The sequence below is a fragment of the Mercenaria mercenaria genome, chromosome 15, assembly GCF_021730395.1.
Source record: "Mercenaria mercenaria strain notata chromosome 15, MADL_Memer_1, whole genome shotgun sequence".
NCBI classification, from domain to species: domain Eukaryota; kingdom Metazoa; phylum Mollusca; class Bivalvia; order Venerida; family Veneridae; genus Mercenaria; species Mercenaria mercenaria.
In genome coordinates this window covers 19,468,030-19,487,664 of record NC_069375.1, presented here as the reverse complement: position 1 = coordinate 19,487,664, position 19,635 = coordinate 19,468,030, and the positions used below count along the sequence as shown (strand labels likewise).

At 34.0% G+C, this 19,635-nt stretch overlaps 1 protein-coding gene across 1 annotated transcript in view; it reads left to right on the top strand.

Annotated features, from left to right (window-relative positions):
• Positions 1-11,961: 11,961 nt before the first annotated feature.
• The window catches only part of LOC123529008 (uncharacterized), an 80,397-nt gene continuing 72,723 nt past the window's right edge, over positions 11,962-19,635 (top strand). The window contains exons 1-2 of the mRNA XM_053524706.1: positions 11,962-12,131; positions 13,490-13,577. Coding sequence (XP_053380681.1) covers positions 12,114-12,131; positions 13,490-13,577 — 106 coding nt within the window. The 5' untranslated portion in view covers positions 11,962-12,113. The remainder of the gene's footprint in view (positions 12,132-13,489; positions 13,578-19,635) is intronic.

The window sequence follows — 19,635 nt, the reverse complement described above, 5'->3', positions numbered from 1 at the left end:
TTTGTTTATGTTAAAGGTGACTCGATAGTAGTGTTGTATTCTTAATCTCTGTGGGAAATGCTTTCTGTTAAGTGAACCACGGCTTGTATGCCTACTCACTTGTTACAGTTAACTCGAAAGTAAACTTGCATCATTCGTCTCTGTGTGTAATGCTTTATGCTAGAAGTAATCTTAGAGTTAACTTGTACGTATTTTAATATCACCGTACTGTTTGATTTTTGCAGTTCGTGTCAGATATATTTTGATGAATTAAATCGACTTGATAATACGCATTCAAAAATGAGTTTTTTTTTTATTTATTACTATTAAGTAAATTACCACATGTATGACTTTGCTAAAATTCATTTTTCCAATTCTAAATAGTTTCCATTGCAATTAATTCAGTCCACCATGTATGACCTGCATTCTTATAACGTATTGCAAATTAGTTAATAGTCCTGAACCATTATTTCAATAGACTGCTAGTTTACAATGTAGGCCGTAACCACATGGTTGATAAAATATAGTGATATTCATTTCTACATTGAACTCGTATTTAAACTTTAAAGTGTCTTAGGGTAGAAACAACATCTCTTTTCTCGATAATGCACTGCGAGTCAGCAATTGCGTGATAATTCACCTGTATTAATATGACACTTTTTTCAGTGCGCAGGGTTCGTCCTTATTTCACCCTTGTGCCGCCAGAGATGCCATTGAAGCGTGGCCTACTGGTACTGTTATCGTAGAATGTGTAGGTACAGGAGAACCTGTGACAGTCGTACTTTGGCGACAAGGATCGCAGGTGCTGAACTAAAAACATGCTCGCCTATATGAGAGGAATGTACTAAATTTGACTGATGTTCAAAAGTTTGATAATTATACATGTGTTGCCATGTCACATTTGGGATAAATCGAAAGCGATGTACAAGTGCTTGTAAAAGGAATGTCTGACTGAATATGTAAATATTCCATTCAAAGAAGGTAATGAAGATGATAGATGTTTAGTCTAGCCAAGCCGTTAGTACAGCTTACTTGACATTCTAATGGATAGCTGCATACAGATGGGTGTCCGTACCGTACTGGAGTGGATACTGAAAGGGTCAAAAAGATATATTGAATATTAGGAATGTTTGATGCATACTATATTCATGCTACAAGATTTTCAGTGATTTGTTTTAATTATAGCGGTGACATTATCCATAAAATTCATGGTGTAAAAATATCAAGCCGTTTTTCGTAACTATAAAATGGCTCAGCTTTAGGTAACGTTTAAAACAATTGACAACTCATGAACTAAAGGGATACTTTTTATTTTATATATACAATAAAAACATCATTCGCTATGTTATATATGGTGTTCATTTGTTGAAATATGTTTCCATCCTACACTGAAACAAGTAAATATCCTTCGTATATACAGCTCTGTTTTGAAGTGGTTAAGGTCGCTGATATTACCATACACTTGTTCCTAGTTTCTGCATGAAAACAGCCAAAACATCTATTTTATAATACCAATATTTTAAACTATTTATAATGCAAAATTTATATCATGCCACTACTATAGATTTTCTCATGGAATGGCCTACATTACATTACATTTATACATTTATATTATATTATACCGGTAGATAGTTAGACAGACAGACAGACAGACAGACAGATATTCTCATTTGTTTCCATTATGTATAATCTGTCAGGAAGAAACTTAAGAAAACTAGAGCTATCACTAAAGGTGATGAATGTACCCCCCGCATGCACTGACACAGTACATTGCAATTTGACACACACACGATTGCATAATTATGTTTCACTGTATATATATAGACTGTATGTATACAGTATAGTAACAAAAAACAAAGTCCCATAACTACGCAGAATATTTATCTAAAAGAACGTAACATGCACCATGCACAACTAGGGTTGGTACTGATCACTTGTGTGAAGTTTCATTTAATTCTGTGCAAGGGTTCGGAAGATTAGGCGCGCACAAGATCGCATATGCTGACTGTATGTACATAGTATGTTAACAAGAAACAAAGTCCCATAACTCTGCAATGTTTGTTGTTGAAAGAACCTAACATGCCCCATGCACAACTACTGTTGTTACTGATCACTTGTGTGAAGTTTCATTAAATTGTGTCAAGGGGATGAGGAGAGATGGTGCGCACAAGATTGTGTCTACGGACAGACAGACGGACGGACGGACAGACAACCTGAAACCAGTATACCACCCCTTACAACTTTGTTGTCGGGGGGTACAATGAGAAATGATGTTATTACATTATATCGATGGATTGGTATTGCTCCTGTTTCGGTTGATATTGTGGTATTCGTTCATTGTACGCGTTTTGTTTGTCATTCTGGAATCCGCATAAAGTTCTGTAATCGCCGGTCTACAAAATGCCTTTTACTTCTGTTTTAACATCGAGCATTAATATCATAATATTCACATTACAGTAGAGTTACAGCTCTTGGTGCACTGGTACACGAAACACAGTTTGAGCATACAGGTCTGTGCGGGTTACCTCGTACATGGGGGTGTTTATTCTACAAATAAGGTATGCTATATTGTAAAATGACATATTTAGCCTAAGGAAAAATATGAATATAAGTACTATCTTATCAAAGTTGTCAAAGATTTGCATTGACAAGTACATATTTTGCCAAAATTCATTAGAAATGCAAGTTTATAAAATTATTATTACCTCCCTGTGCCTATCCCAGTTGCGCAACAAAGATAGAATGAAAATAGAGAAATTACAGAGTTGCACTCTGTTTTCAAACTTGTCGTTTGTTTCAGTTTATCGAATTATCCCATCATTTGTCAAATGCAAATAAAAAAACTAGAGCTTATATTGAAATAAAAAGAAATATAACAGTTTTTATACACTTTTATATCAAAGGAAATTCATAAAAATGTTATATTATAAACATTTCCAAAAGGGATCTAACTCTATGAAATGGGCCGTTTTATATAAAACCCTTAAATTTAACCCTTAAGGGAATATACTAAAACTGAAAACTGTCAAGAATGTTACTTTGGTGTGATTGATCACCTTGAAACAATTGGAGCGAACCAAGAGATGCTTAAATTCGCAGCGGTTTATTTAACTTTATTAGATATACAGTGATAATTGAATATCTTTTGAACACAGATTAGTATGAAAAAATGAAAAATATGCACAAATAAACTCCTGTTCAAAGCACGTCCAAAAGTTCACACGATGCAAGTTCCAAAAGGCATCAAAAAATTAATTTTCGTCTGTTTTCAAAAACCTGGTAAACAAAAAAGTAAATGTTCAGCAAGTTCAGCAGTTTTGTTTACAAAGATCCGGCTTTATTGAGGTCATGTAATTGGCATTTATAGCAACATCCTGTTTTTGACGGATTAAGTTATGTACTTTTCTTGGAACTAGAGAGAGTTTTGAGAAAGCGCTGATTGGAGTTTCCACGAAAATATATTTATATTTAGCGATATCTAATTTGGTTGGGAGAGTGCCAATCAGATAAGCTCCAGCAATCATTTGCCGTCCTTGTTCTGATAATTCGCTGCGCAAGTGTTAACCTAATTGCATGTCTACAATTACACATCTTGAACTTAATAACGAGGTGCAAAAATACAACATCATATATGCGCAAGTCATTCGTTAATAAAATGCACCCACTTTCATAAATTCTTTTCAGTCTTTAATAGTGTCATAGCCTACATTAATTTAATTAAATCTTGTCCAATGACTGCCTGCAACATCACTATTTACCTGAGCACGTGACATTTACAGATTACATTTCTATGTCTGTTGTTAAGGTCGCTGAATAAAAATACTACACGTTTATATCATAACAACTGTGAAAATCTGTCCTGGGTTTAAGAACGAATATATGTTGATTAAATTAATGAATATAATGTATTTCACGAGAAACATTAAGAACAACCAGTCATTTGGTGCAATAGAATAATTTAGAATTATTTCATTAAAAAGAAAAGAAGCTGTGGCAATGTGTTGTAATATTATATCTTCTATAATTGTTTTCTAAATTTTTATATATTTATTCAGTGTCTTAAAATATTTATTGCAATACAGAAATAATTTTTAATGCTTTAATATATATATATATATGTTTTCTATCTTTTGAAATATTTATTGTAAAACTAAAAGAATGAAATGGGACAAAATATTTATTCGATAGTTTATTTTCACTTTGAAACGGCGAATGTATGCAGTCTATCCGAGCTACAGTGAATAAACTGTCTCGATTGCTTTGTGTTCTGTGAGATAAATACGTTTTCTAGGAAATGTGACTACAAACATCTGTAATAATTCAGCAGTAATTCAGCAGATACGCCAGATTCTCGCTTTCAGAGAAATGAAAACCAATACTTCGAAACGCCAGAATAATTTGAAATGTTTTATATCCCGCTACAAAAGATCGGGATTTGAAAGCGACTTATAAATATGGTCATACACTCAGCAAAAGTCCTAACTCCACACTTCTGACGTATGGATATTTTTCTTGCTATAGCCGGTAATATGTTTATATGTCGTCTGCTAAGTACCTATGTATCGTACAGATAACCGATATTATTTTAAACAGATACACTCTCCTTCATCGATTTCCACCGCGCACGTGCATTACATGCTTTTCATGTTTAAATATCTAAAGGTCGCTGTACACGGTCCAAAATATATGTATATGAAATCTGTGTGATCAGTTCACAGTGACAAACGTAAAACTTTCCTGTTTCCACAAGTATGCGCCGGATGACGTTACATAAGAGAGGGTGCGCCGTCGGAATGGTCCAGAGTGGCATATCAAACCGAAAGGTACACGCTTAAAAACATGATTCATATTAAATAGTATTCGAAAACTAGTTGAAACGAAAAAAAACATTCGTGTGCTACCGTGGTGTTCAAAGTCTCCTGACTTGAACCCCATTGAACACCTGAGGGATGAACATGAGCTATCCTCAGAGGTGATTTCAATCGTTCATTCGATTCATGCGTACCAGCTGTACAGCCATTGTTAATGTTGTCGGAGGGCACACGAAATACTAAGAACCCGGATTGTGTTGACTTTTCATTTAGGGGGTTGTACTATTCAAATTGTTCACGCTTCAATGAATTTGCCATTTTACGCAATTGTTTCATAAATTACTTTTATTGAATATTTGATCTATATAGTATCCAAAGTTTGTTGAAATTTGTCCAAAGGTTAGCGAGATATATCCAAAATTGTTGGTATGGAGTCAAAACTTTTGCCGAGTATATTTACACAAAGGTGACATTTGATTTTTATTTTAAAATTTTCGAGTTTCGTATGTAACTCAAAATTTCGACTAATTACATTGAAATTTCAACTTAATAGTCTGCCTGCTTATGCACACATGTTCGTCCGTCTGTCAATGTTCGGTGATATTTTTGGTGATATCTCATTAACACCGTAGGTGTAGAAGTAATTCATTGTCTTTTAGAGTGACAAATGTAAAGCATATATATCTAGCTATACATCCAGCACCTCAGGACTTGAACAATAGTCAAAGCGTAACATAGACTCTGCACATACTGGTTAATCCATAAATGACCTACACAACCCTCTGTAGCTACTCAAGGTTTTCTAGGACATCTACCTGTAGATTCAGGTTAAAAACGGGCATATTGAACTTTCAATTTTTCATTATCGTTCTATTTTATTTATTATTTTTTGGACATATTAAAGCATTTTGAAGAAGAAACAATAATAAACGTTAAAATATAACTGTTCAAAGATCCTTTCGAAGCATAGAATGCAACCAAGAATAATAATAGCAGACTCGGTTTGACTGAATCTGTTCATGAGAGGTAATGAAATGTGCAACACCTCTCACGCCCACTACCACCGGCTTAAGCTGAACTCTTTTACACAAATGTTGAAAAGACTCCATGATCCTAAAGGACCAGAATATCTAGTAGTTACTTTAATTATACCAAAAAAAATCACATGGCCTCAGTAAATCGACCCAATATTTTTTCTAAATTTAACATATAAAAACAATGACTTAATATGCTTTGGCATTGAATTAATCAAACACAAATATGTTCACTGCAAATTAATCTTGAAAAAAAAATTGTACATAATTATAGACCTTTTTGATATTTACTGACGTTTTCCTACCACCATAAGCACTTCATAGTAAAACAAGATTGTCCTTTGAGCCGTTAATTAGATATAGCATAAGGCAATTCAGATATCGATTTTTATTGAAAACATTGTTTATGGGCCCCGCTAAATTTCGGAGATGGACGTAAATTTATGGAAGATAACGATCAAAGCTACAAGACGATCGTTTTGTTTTTAAATAAGGCTTATCAGCAGTCGCGTTTAGTACAGAAAGTTCGATATGTATATTTCACAATCGCTGGGGCTTCACCCAGGTCGAAAATCGTTATTATAATTTTGAACAATACTCTGTTACCATGTTACTCATTAAACTACTGGCCTATAACTACAAGTAGGTATAGGGTAAGACCGGGCTCAAAATGTGAGGAAAACCTTTCAGACTTAGCATGGTAAAACCTGTTACATATCTTAGTTTTATACTTATTTTTGTAAGAGGTACATAATATTTTAAGAGAATATGTACCTGTCTAGTAATCTTCGTCAATCACATCAACAACAGGGATAACACAAAAAGGTAAATATTCCTTATTTCCAAAATGATACTTGTTAAATGACGGTCTGTTAAAGAAGGCACGAAGAATGACAAGTTCACAGATTGTATATTATTGTTTTATGAGACAAATTTAAATACAAAGATACTGAAATATAAAACATTAACTAAAGACAGCTGCAATAAACAAAAGAGATAACAATAATGAATTACTAAAATACTTCTGGCAGTACAACAGAACATGTTCCTGGCGGTGGAAAGGTGAAATCATAAACTATTAGCATTCAAATATAATAGCATTACAATTAAGGTTTCAACATAAGGTCTTTTTAGAATCCTGCAAATTTAGAAACCTTTTCTTACGTATAAATGTATTGTATTTCCGAAACTCCTAAAAAAGACAACGACTTCTAACAAACACCTTTCACCTTAGAAAGAATAAGATCCTTCACTAGATATTGTTATTTACTTATGACGAGAGCCTAGGATTCAAATAATCAGGAGCCGAGCCGTGACATGACAGTATGAAATCTGTTCCACCTCTTTACATACAGATACCCAGTTCAGAGTTCTAAAGTATAAGACATATATGTTCTCAGTAAAGAACGAACCATAGCAATTTATTTTCAGTAACGCGAAGCTTTTTTTTTCCAACATTCACTTAAATCACGTTGCCCAAAACCGAAAATATCAAATTTTCTTCAAGTTTTGTGGCTGTCTTTTGCTTCTAATGATGGTATTGGCTCTTAATAATTCGTTCATACTATTAATTGAATTTGTCCCTAAAAATGATATATTACTTCTAAGAACGTTAAACAAATCTTTATTCTGTATATCTGTTGCGTTTTCTTTTTCTCCTTCTCCTCGCCCCCACCCCCCTGCATTTGCGTTTCCCCGTTTTTTTTTTGGCATCCCCTCCCCCGTTACTATGAGTTAGTTTTCGCGCCCCCAACCCCCCCCCCCCCCCCCCCCCCCCCCCCCCCTTTATTTTGGTTGCAGGAATCCGAAGGCCGTACATGATTTTTTCCTGCTTATAGGTGTGCGTTTGCGTGCGTGTGTGTTTAAAGCGGTACCCTACAGTGTTCTTGTATCTTACTTGTCTGTTCTTTTTGTTAGTTAGTTAGGTGTGGTAGTGTGTTTATCTTTGGTACATGAATGTCTGCGCTGTTGTGGTTTACGTTATAGTGTAACTATGATTAAGAAACGTAGCATTTCCCTTTGTATATTCATCCTGTTCTACTTTCCCCTTCAACCTCCTCCCCCATCCCCTTCCTCCCCCTCTATCTATATTTGGCATAAATTTATATGTACTTGTTAGATTTTTGAAGCAATCCGTCGGTAAATTTTTCCGTTGCAGCCTCTTTTTGTTGTGGGCATGCTTTGTGAATGCAAGGCTCTGAGGCTGTGGTTTTGGTGTTCTGTGCTTCCGAGAAATCTACCATTACCTATTATTTTTTTGCTAAATTATAAGGGATGTTTCCTTTTGTGTGTTTTGGGTGGCACGAATGAAAGTTTAAGTATTGTTTAGTATAAGTATCTTTGAAATATATATCTGCACTAATGTCAGCATCGTGTTTAACGATCAATATGTCAAGAAATGATAATATTTGGTTACTTGATCTATGGTAAAACTAATGTCTTCATGAAGATCATTTCGAATTATATGAAATCGTTTGACTTCTTCTTTGTTTTATTCCAGAGTATTAAGCAATTATCAAGGTATCTTTTCCAGTTTTCTTGTATATAATGCAAATTTTTTTGTCATATATCTGTTTTAATTTAGTATATAAATTTTCTTCTGAAAAAAGGTAAACTAAAATAGCATATGTTGGTGCAAATTTGGTGCAAATTTTGTGCCAATAGCCGTACTCTTTAATTGATTGTAAAAATAGCATTAAGTTATTGTTTTCAAATATAGTTTTGATTGCCTCTAGAATAAAGTCTTTAGTGAACCGTTCATGAATGAATTCGTGGTGTTTGTTTAGCCAGTATTTGATTGCTTTTAATGCCTAATGTGTACGTAATATTTGTGTAGAGACTATCAATGTGTCTTTATTAACTTTTTTTGGAATATAATTCAAGAAATCTAGGTCATCTCTTACATAATTATTTACTTTAGAAATGAATTATTTTAACAGAATGTCGATTAAAGTACTGAGCTGCTGTGTTTCACAAGCTGGACCTGCAATAGGTCTTAATTTTAAATCTAATGGATTAAATAATTCTAAGTACTCACCTTTCGTTTCCTTATATTTGTCATTTACTAGCTTACGTTTGTGAAGCTTGGGTAGGCCGTAAAAGTAACTAGATTTATATTCAAAGTCCAGAAAGTAGTTATTTCGTTTTTGGTAATGACATTGCTATTTGAAGCGATTAGCTTTTTATCGTTCTCATTGCATCCTGTGTGCATTTATCAGTCATTACTTCATCATTTAACATTTCTAAGATCTTATCTTTATAAAACAATCTGTGTTCATAATAACTATGCCACCGCCTTTATCAACATCTTTAATTATAGATTTTACCTCTGTTAATAGTTTTAATGCTTTGCGTTCTTTTAAACAGATGTTATGACGTACAACATTAGTTTTGTTATTTGGAAAAAAAAAGAATTAGTTATAGAGACATACTGTTCAAACACATTTGATTTTTACCTTTTGGGGGTTCAAAATTACTTTTGTTTCTTACTAATGAATCATCTTGTACTAGGTCCTTATCATGAAAAAAAATCCTTTAGTCCTAATTTTCTATTAAATTCATTAACATCTGTGATTAGTTCCTGGGTATTTTTTGTTTCTGTTGAAGGTGTAAGTTCGAAACCCTTTAATAAGACTTTGATTTCATTTTCAGAATGTTGTCTGTTTGAGAAATTGAAATTTTTTATATCATTTTTGTCAGAGTTGTCAGCTTAATTAGCCGGTGTTATGTTAATATGTGTTCGCTACGACTGAGTGCCGAAAACATCATTGTTAGAGTCGGACAGTATTAACATAACATATATATTAAGTGTAATATCTTCTTAAGGTATACTATTCTTCCTTATTATGAGCTGACATCACTACCCGTACACCGGCATGGGTAAATTTAAAGAATTGAAAAAAGAGTGTAAAACACATGTCTCTCATTCAGAAGTAGTTATTTTTTCTGGGTTTATATTGATCAACATTTGAGCATCAGTTGTTTGATAAAGTTTAAACTTTCCAACTGCTAACAGTAAACAGATGGATAAACTTAATAGCCATACATTATTATCTAATTTCAAGCTGAAAGTGTAATTATTCAATTTCTGAAAATAGAATGTTTGCAATCATCCGTAATGAAAACAATTTTCATGATAAACACGTTGAATCATATACGTGTGGTGATTTCTTTGCGGATATGAGAGCTGTTGAGCTGTTGGCAATTAAATACAACGTTAACGGCATATTAAAAAGTAAATTGATTCATGGGTACAATTTATAATATATATAGATGTATTTCATATACACAATTTTATAATGCATATCTTTTAAAATATAGATCTTTGAAGGAAGAAAATTGTCAACCAACGGCATTGATTCGTTGGGTAAAGTTTGTCTCGGGTACCATCAAGTCAAAGTGCTGCACAAATAAAAAATGTTTCCGACTCGGTTTGATTGAGCCTGTTCATGGATGTAATTGGAAATGCGTGCTAACGTCAACGATTTCTTGCCCTAGGCTGAGCTTAGCAAAGCTGTTACTCTGTAGATAGATATCCGTGAAAAATGGCTCATAAAACCTAAAACATATAACAGACAAAGTGACATTAGGTTTATTATTCTATTTACATAATATATCCATTTGAAGGAGGCAAAATAACACTATATTGTCAAACATAAAGTTATTATCGAGCAAACATATCAACCCTGTGAATCCTATAACGGCAAATAACATTGAATTTGTCCTGAAGTCTTCAACACTTTTTGCTCAGGAATCCAATACGGAGATTCGTCAGAAATATTCATTCGTGCGGCTGCTATCCCAAGACCTGACCATGTCGAACATTAATTGATGTGAAGTGCAAGCTGTGCTGTCGGTTACGTATTGCCAATGAAGCGTTGAGAACATATCAACTGATGCAAATTAATCTATGGCGACCCTTTCCGCGAGATTGCATTGCTCGACTTAAAGAAATATAAATAAGTCTATTCAAAATCGAAAACGAAAACTTAAAAATTAGATCTTCATTCAGTTAAAGCTAAAACTCTTTTTTTTTCTGACGGTAATGATCGCTAGGTGACATAATTAGTTTGCATTAGAATCAGGCTTTGAGTTTTTATTTGAAGACGAATTACAGTTCAGCGTGGGAAGTATTTTTGCTGTTCCATCCAGAAACTATAACGATAGACATATTACAATAAATGTATTAAGATTGCCTTATAATAGTACTCGTGAAGAAAAATATAATTCTTATGCGTTTAAGCGGATAGTTTAAAATATAGGTTTGCAGGAAGACCAAGTTTTGTTTATACCCAGGCTAAACACATGAAAAGTAGCATTAAATCATGAAATAACAAAATGATATGACTGCGAATCAAGAAGAGTGGATATACATTAAAGCTTAATTAAGCTAAAATATCTTTAAGCAACATATAATTACATGATCTTCCTAGATATGCAGACGTTTTCAGTAAACCTTTCTATGTGTATTAAAGCGGCAAGAACCTGATTTGTTTCTGACCAGTTCAATTGAATATATTAGATGAATTTCAGACATATTTGTAGCCTGCCCGCTATGCTCAGTAGGTAGAGCATTGGTCTACGGATTGCGGGGTCGTGAGTTCGATCCTCTGGCGGGGCGTATGTTCTCCCGTGACTATTTGATAAACGACATTGTGTCGAAAATCATTAGTCCTCCACCTCTGATTCATGAGGGGAAGTCGGCAGTTACGTGCGGAGAACAGGTTTGTACTCTTACAGAATCAGGAACACTGGCTAGGTTAACTGCCCGCCGTTACATGATTGAGATACTGTTGAAAAACGGCGCTAAATTAATAATAAACAAATAAACAAACAAACAAACAAACCAGACATATTCGTATTTATTCGCTGATTTATAATTCCGAATATGCAAGCTTTATGATATTTATTCCCGATGTATAATTAAGTAACCTAATCAAATATTGATAAATATTGGTTTAAGTCTTACTAAAATGTACAAATATGCTACAGAGAAAGTTTAAACCTCTACAGTAACATTTATATAAGCCTGATGAATGTGAAAAGTGGCTTTTCTCAGGATATTTGTATGCGCGCACTTTAGATGGGCCACTTGCGTGTTTTCAATTATGAGATCCGGTTTCTCTAATTGCTACGTACCAGTTAGTTCACAGTATTTATACGAGGCTAGTTGAATTACGAAGACGAAACAAAGAAGTTTGCTAAGCTTTAAAAAATACATTAGATATGAGTTTCTATAAAGTGTGCTTCGTGCTTATTCTGATTTACTCTGGTATTTCAAGCAGACGGAATGACAGGAAAAAAGCAGGTAACAAATAAATAATACACTTGTTTTAAGATATTCTTTCTTCATTCAAATTTTGAAGCTAAATTTTCGACTTCAAACTGTTCTTGTTAGGGATGTTTGCATGGTAGTTTTCCGTCATGTTATTATTCTCACATATCTGTTTATCTATTGATTTTTCCTTTAGAAAATAGCGAACATCTTCCTAAAACAAATATTTAAAAAGGTGATTTTTTTGTTATATAAATATAATCATTTTTCGATAAAAAGAGAGATGTCCAGTGATTATTGCGAACTCACTAAAAATTTGAAAGAACAACTTATTTTAACACATATTTCAAAATACTTATGCTAATAGGTAAGAAACTATACCAATACTTGCTATATGACTTTTATTTACATTTGCACTCGTGAGTTCTTAGAACCGCGGGAGAACGGATGCAAAACACAATCATTATTTCTTGTCATACTGATTTACGCATCAATATTAATGTTATAAATGGAGCCAGTTTTAAAATGTAAATATGCAGTAACAATTTTAAAAGGTAAATATGTAATAATTTAAACTATATTTTAGTACTTGAAATGGGTCTTCATAAAAATAGTCTTTAATCAGGCTGTGATTAACTCAATTAATGTCGCTGCTCTTGCAGATAGTCCCACCTCGCACGCCATCGATAACGATTTAATCCCCATCTGGATTATTGCAAGAAGAACTTATCTCAAAACAATAAAGTTATCAAATACATGCATATTGTATTGTATCAGTAAATGTTTTAAGTCTAATAAAATCCACTATTAAAGCTGAAATATATATACAATATTATTAGTACCATATCACACATAATATATAAAATACAAAAAGAAAACAACTCTTTAGAATTTATTATGAATATTGACATTACATGGAAATGACTTATCACTAAGTTTTTAACTGAACAGTTATTCATTGTTCCTTTTAAGTTAGTACTCCCGCACTCGAAACTAGGCTAGAGAGGCGGTTTTTAATTTGTGTTTTAGAAATTTCTTTTATGTCGCTACTAGGGATGTAAGGGTATTTTTATATTTCATAACGTCCCATTAAAAGGCTATCACACCGAGACTACTGTTTTTAATTTTACTTGGACGCCTTCCATACACTGAGATAACTTTATTATTATATTTTTTATTTTTTGTAAACAAGATGTATGATGCTAAACATGTTTGTTTAAATGTCTACCTAAACTAATAAAAAATATTTATTATAGTAATATCCTTTTCTTACATTCTAAGAGCTTGTTATTATTTGTGACTTTAGTTGTACCATGGGTTCACTGTTTGGCCTCTGTAGTCTAGTGAAGTTATGTGTATAGTTGGCTTGTTTTCATTTTTTTTTATTTCAGTCCCAAAATGCAAGGAAATCTCCGAGTTTTACGGAGGAGAGATTTATTATTTTGGACGTCGGAAGCTATGGTCACAAGCTTTCTACAGGTAATTTGGCATTTGAATTTAGCAAGTTTAAGAATATTTTATTGCAAATGTTACACAAGATACAATCATAGACATGCAAACAGAAATAACAACACAAGATATATGATATTGACGGAAGTATTGGAATACTTATCGAGTCATTTTACTTTCGAAACAAGGACGTATTAATGTGAGTGCGTGTGTGTATGTCCGCCTGTCTGTCCGTCACATTTCGTGTTCTGAACATAACGTAGTAACCATTCAAGGTACTGACTTTGAACTTGGAATAGAGATAAATAGTTATGTGGATGTATAGAGCGCATGAATCAGGTCGGTAGATCAAAGATCAAGTTTACAAATCGAGATCAGCTGTCAAATCCGGAGCATAACATGATAATCATAAAAGGTACTGATTTCAAACTTAGCTTATAGCTAGGTGACGATGAAACAATATGCAAATCAAATGAACCGGGCAGATTAAAGTTCAGTGTCAAAACCTGAGCTCAAACTTTCCCTAATATTTCTTGTCAAGAAAAAACTCCGCAAAAGCTAATATTTGGGTGACACTAAAGAATCAAGATCCTTCTGCAATTGGTGCATCTTCTGTATTCTCCCACTTAAAGTCTTTCGGATGAGTCGCCTTTATGGTTTACAGGTGACGACTATGAATAAGAACACACACGCGCACGCTAATATATGTGTTTCTTGTTGAATTGCCATCATGGTTGCCATTTGAGTCGCTTGTAAAACGGTTTAGTAGCAGGAACAAAGAGGATAATTTATTATTTCAGATTAGATGCAGCAAACAGAAAATTGCTTTTTTAATCATTGCTTGGTTATATTAAAGAACGAAACGCTGGAAATATCTCCGTTTTTACGGTGGTATGTTTAGGGCATGCACTTATTTGTTAAGATTAAATTTACTCGACCGCACGATATTTTATATTGATCGCACGACATCTTATCTCGAGCGGACGACTTCTTATGTCGTGGTCATGACATCTAATTTCGATCGCACGACATCCTTATTTGGTGCGCACAACATTTTATCTCGTGCGCACGACATTGTATATTTTTCGCCTTCCGGAATTACATAGTAATAATTACATTGGAGAAGTAAGATATAGTAGTTATTATATATTTGTTAGTCACTAATGAAGTGTTACCAGAGACATTTTCTCACACTTACTCCCAACCCTTTCCCCAACCACAATCTTCAATCATCTAGTAAGTCTATCAGTGAATTTATAAATTACAAGGCTTTTTATGACACATACATAGACAGAGGTCAATATGCGTGTGTGCGTGCGTATGCCCGTCCATCCGTCCGTTTAATTTTTGTTGTCGTATATTTGGAAAACAATACATACTTGTCTTAGTGAGGTGGATTTTTATGAGTACGACCCTTGCCCAAACCCTTCAGCCAAGTGTGATATTGACCTTTCAGATAAAGATCTTCTGTTTGCTCGCGAGAATCCATCTCACTGAGTAAAGCTTGAAGTATTTTCCAAATGTACGGCAAAGTTATAATCTGCACAAAAATAGCTAGAAGAACGGATGGATGCGCGAACGCACGCGCGCACACAAGCATATTGCCCTTTACGTATATGACATAAAAAAGCTTGTTATCTAAAAGTTACACATCGTGTCACTAATGGACTTATTGATGGATGGGAGATGGGGACCAGGGAAGTGGGATGAAAGTAATAACACCTCGTTGGAGACTGAAAACTATATCATCATAACTTTTCATTATTATTACCACCTTATCTCCAATTATCTAATACAATTATGGTTATTTTGGTGGTGGGTGTTAGGGTTTAGTAGTCGTGCTTTTGGAGGCCGGTGCGACATGCTAATTTCCAAATGCTAAAATATCATGCACTTGAAATATTATGTCGTGCGCTCGAGATAACATGTGTGAACCCGAAATAAGATGCCGTGCACTCGAGATAAGATTTCGTGCGCTCGTAATAAGATGTCGTAATCACAAGATAAGATGTCGTGCGCATGAGATAATTTAATAAATGCATGTCGGAAACATACTGTGTACTTCGTTTATAGGCCAGTATCAAAGACTTTGAATTTTAAAGTTAGATATATAGTTCACGTAGGTTATTTCCATGGAAGAATTAATTTTTATACGATATTGCATCTTTTTAATGTAATATGGACATTTTTGCGTAAACAAACATCAATTTATCAATAAAGGGGGGTAAGAAAATAGGAATTACGAATCAAACAGCTAGGTGTTTTTGAAAATGGTCGTGACAATTAAACTTGCACCAGCCGCCTTTCTTCCAAATAACTTCAGTCACCAACAGCAGTTTTCTTAAACGTCAGTTTAGCTCAGGAATGTATGCGGCGTGGTAATTTATAATTGCGTAATCAGTTGTGTACAAACATCAATTTATAAAATAAAGTGGGGTTATAGGACGTAAATATCTCGTAGCTCTGTACATACCAATGCTTCCACATATCTATATGTTTTACATAGCTCATCTCTTTTATTAATTCCATCTGTACATACATTACCGTAAGATTATGCATCATCCAGTATGTACAGAAAATACCATAATGTAAATGTTTCCATTTTTTTCCACAGGTCTTTCTCGAATTTCTCTATTTGATCTTGAATATCACCAAAACGCATTTCAATAGATTCCAAACGAGTGTTGGTAGTGTTAATAATAAAATGAAACAGTGTTTGTCTTGCCGACTTGAAAACTTATCTCGTGTCATTTTAGCTAGATTCACTGATACTGCAAGTATTCAATAGCAGAATAATATGAGAACCTCAGTACTGCAAAAGGTATAAGTGCCCAGTGTATCTCGATAAAAGACGATGGAAGAAGCAAAATGTAGTAAAAATATTCACATTTTCATACAAGAAATACCCCTAACCTCAATTTTGCAAATATATGGGCTTAAAGTGACTCTTGATGAAAGAAGGTGGAAGAGAGAAAATGCAATAAACACTTTCACATAGCTACGCGATATATCTCTTAAAGTGTATCTGTGGTCAACGTGCTGAGTAATTAAACAGTTTGGAAAACAATAAAGCATTAGGGAATAGAGTATTTTATATGAAAGCTTTTGCAACTGGTCTGCCGTTTAGCGAATGTGTCATTTTCCCGCCAATTCAGGATTATACAAGATTTTTACAATTATTGCAAATAAATCTAAATGTCGTGTGTCTTATTTCAAACTCAATATTGCAGAACAAGCCAATTATTCTCTGAGATTGATTTCAAACTCAATATTGCAGAACAAGCCAATTATTCTCTGAGATTGAATGCATTCTTTTAAACAGCATTTCATTGATCAATGAGTTTAAAAGGATTAAGTATAATTCAAATGTTACTATTAGTACGTTTAATGTATTCTAGTCTCAGTTACAAATATATAATTAGAATGAGAGTAGATTTAGAAATACTGAAAGGAGTCAACGTTTTTGTACTAAATGTAATATGAACCAAGTTGAAACTGAATATCATTTTCTATTAGTGTGCCCATTTTATAAAGACTTGAGAAAAACATGTTTACCTAAATATTATTGTACTTGGCCTAATATCAACAAATTCAAATCAATAATGAAGTTTATATACAAGGCGACTCAAAAAAGAAATGATATTAGTTAAACTATTTGTTTAATTAGTTTTGATTATGTATGTCAAATTTTTATCATAGAGTAATATTAACATGAAAATTGTTAATACCACATTTTTTCTGAGTTGTAGTATTGTAGATAAACCGCCACAAAGGCATTTGGCAATGGATATAACATATATGTTTATGCCAATAAGATATTTGACTTGACTTGAATGTAATTTACGTTACTTACATACTAGTAACATATTTACGAAAGGCCACCGTGGCGGTGTGGTTACGGTCGCAGACTTTGAATCACTTGTCCCTGTATTCGAGTCCTGTTTGGGTGGTCATGTGAGTAAGCCATCTAGATGGGTTTTTTTCCTGTCCAGTCTATAACTGGACCATCCATCAAGGGACTAGGTAAGTTAATTTGAACCGTGAAAATGTTGCCAATAATAAGTCAGTGTGTCATAAACAACTTGCAAACCTCCAGTCTAAAGGCCAAGGCCACATTTGAAGGTGATATTTACAGGGTATGTTTCATGTCCGATCAAGAACTCTGTATCCTTCGAGGGATTATAATATTACTTGGCATGTCCCCAATAATCAGACAACATGTTAATAAACAACACCCAAAGCCCTAGCTTAAAGGTCAAAGTAACACTTAGAGGTCAAACTTCAATGGGTTTTTTTCCTGTTCGATGCATAACTATGTCATCAGTTAAAGGATTTTAATATTACTTGGCATAAATGTTCCCCATAATCAGACGACATGTCAAGTGCAACATTCAGACTCCTGGCCTAAGGTTCAAGGTCGTATATTTGAGGTCAAAGGTCAATATGTTTCTGTCCTATCCATACCTTTGTCATCCATTAAGAGATTTTAATATTACTTGGCACAAATTTTCCCCATTATGAGGCAATGTGTCATGCTAAACATCCAGTTCCAAAGCTCAAATGTCAAGGTCACACTTGGAGGTAAAACGTCAACATTTTTTCCTGCCCGGTCTGTTAAATATTTCAGGTCACTTTTCTTGTCCAGTCTATAACTTTTTTATTCTTGCATGGATATTTAAACAAAACAGTTTATTATGTTTGTATTAATATTCAACATAACAAGAATCGAATGAACAGTCGGATACGCCCCTGTGAAATAGCATTCCATGTTCTTACAGCAGCATTTTGTAGTTCATGGAAATTGCGAGGAACATGTCTCAGACTCCTGACTCTTCGCCAAAGTTCATCCCATAGGTGTTCAAGTCAGGATACTTTGAACACCACGGTAGCACACGAATGTTGTTTTCGTTTCAACTAGTTTTCGAATACTATTTCATATAAAACATGGTGTTTAAGCGTGTACCTCTCGGTTTGATATGCCACTCTGGACCATTCCGACAGCGCACCCTTTCTCATCTAACGTCATCCGGCGCATTCTTTTGGAAACAGGAATCTTTAATGTTTTTCACTGTGGACTGATCACACAGATTTTATATACACATATTTTCGACCGTGTGGAGCGACCGGTTGATATTTAAACATGAAAAGCACGTAATGCACGTGCGCGGTGGAACTCAATGAAGGAGAGGGTATTTGTTTAAAATAATATCGGTTATCTGTAGACCGATACGTAGGTACTTAGCAGACGACATATAGATTTACACAACTGTTCTATTGTTCTCTGCAGGTTGATAACCAAAATGAATACCTACATACCATACCTGCGCACGTGCACAGGTATCACACCATACCTGCGCCCGTGAAAATAATGTTAAATGAGTTCAAACTGTAATAATTATTTAATACCATGTTATTGTCCGTAAGTATTGGCCTTACACTTCCGAATATTTTTCGTAAATTAATTCTCGGTGTCTGAAGTTAAATAGCGATATAAATATGTATATAAACTGTATTCAACTCCTGCGTACGGACCATTTTTCTCCTCAAATTTTATCGGTAGAAATATTGCCATTATTACCTGATCAAACCTTGTGGTCTATAAAACGTTATGGAAAATGTTGAATTAAACATACTTAAAAGTATCTTAGTTAGATAAAAAAGACAAAGTATTTCTCACCAGCGTTTCCTGAAATTGAATACTAGATCTACAAGAGAAAACAATCAGATTTCGTAAAATATGTTACGCAGATATTGTAAGAGTGAAAGTAATATCGATAAAAACATTACATTGAATTAAAAAAAAATGGTCCGAGGTGATTTTGAACTCGTGGTATCGTGCGTGGCAGTCAGACAGCTACCACTATGCCCCCGTGCCGTTGGTTATTTATGTTGGTTATTTTATGATACACATATTTCTTTAAATAATGGAAAACCCGAATATACTGGCGAAGACTAATGAGTGCCAGGTCAATACTTACGGACAATAGACAATACCTGCGTCAAGTAGCATTAACAAATGTATACTTATTTTTTTTTAAATATTGTATATTTTCACGGCTCAGTACTTAACAGGGAGGAGTAGAAGAAG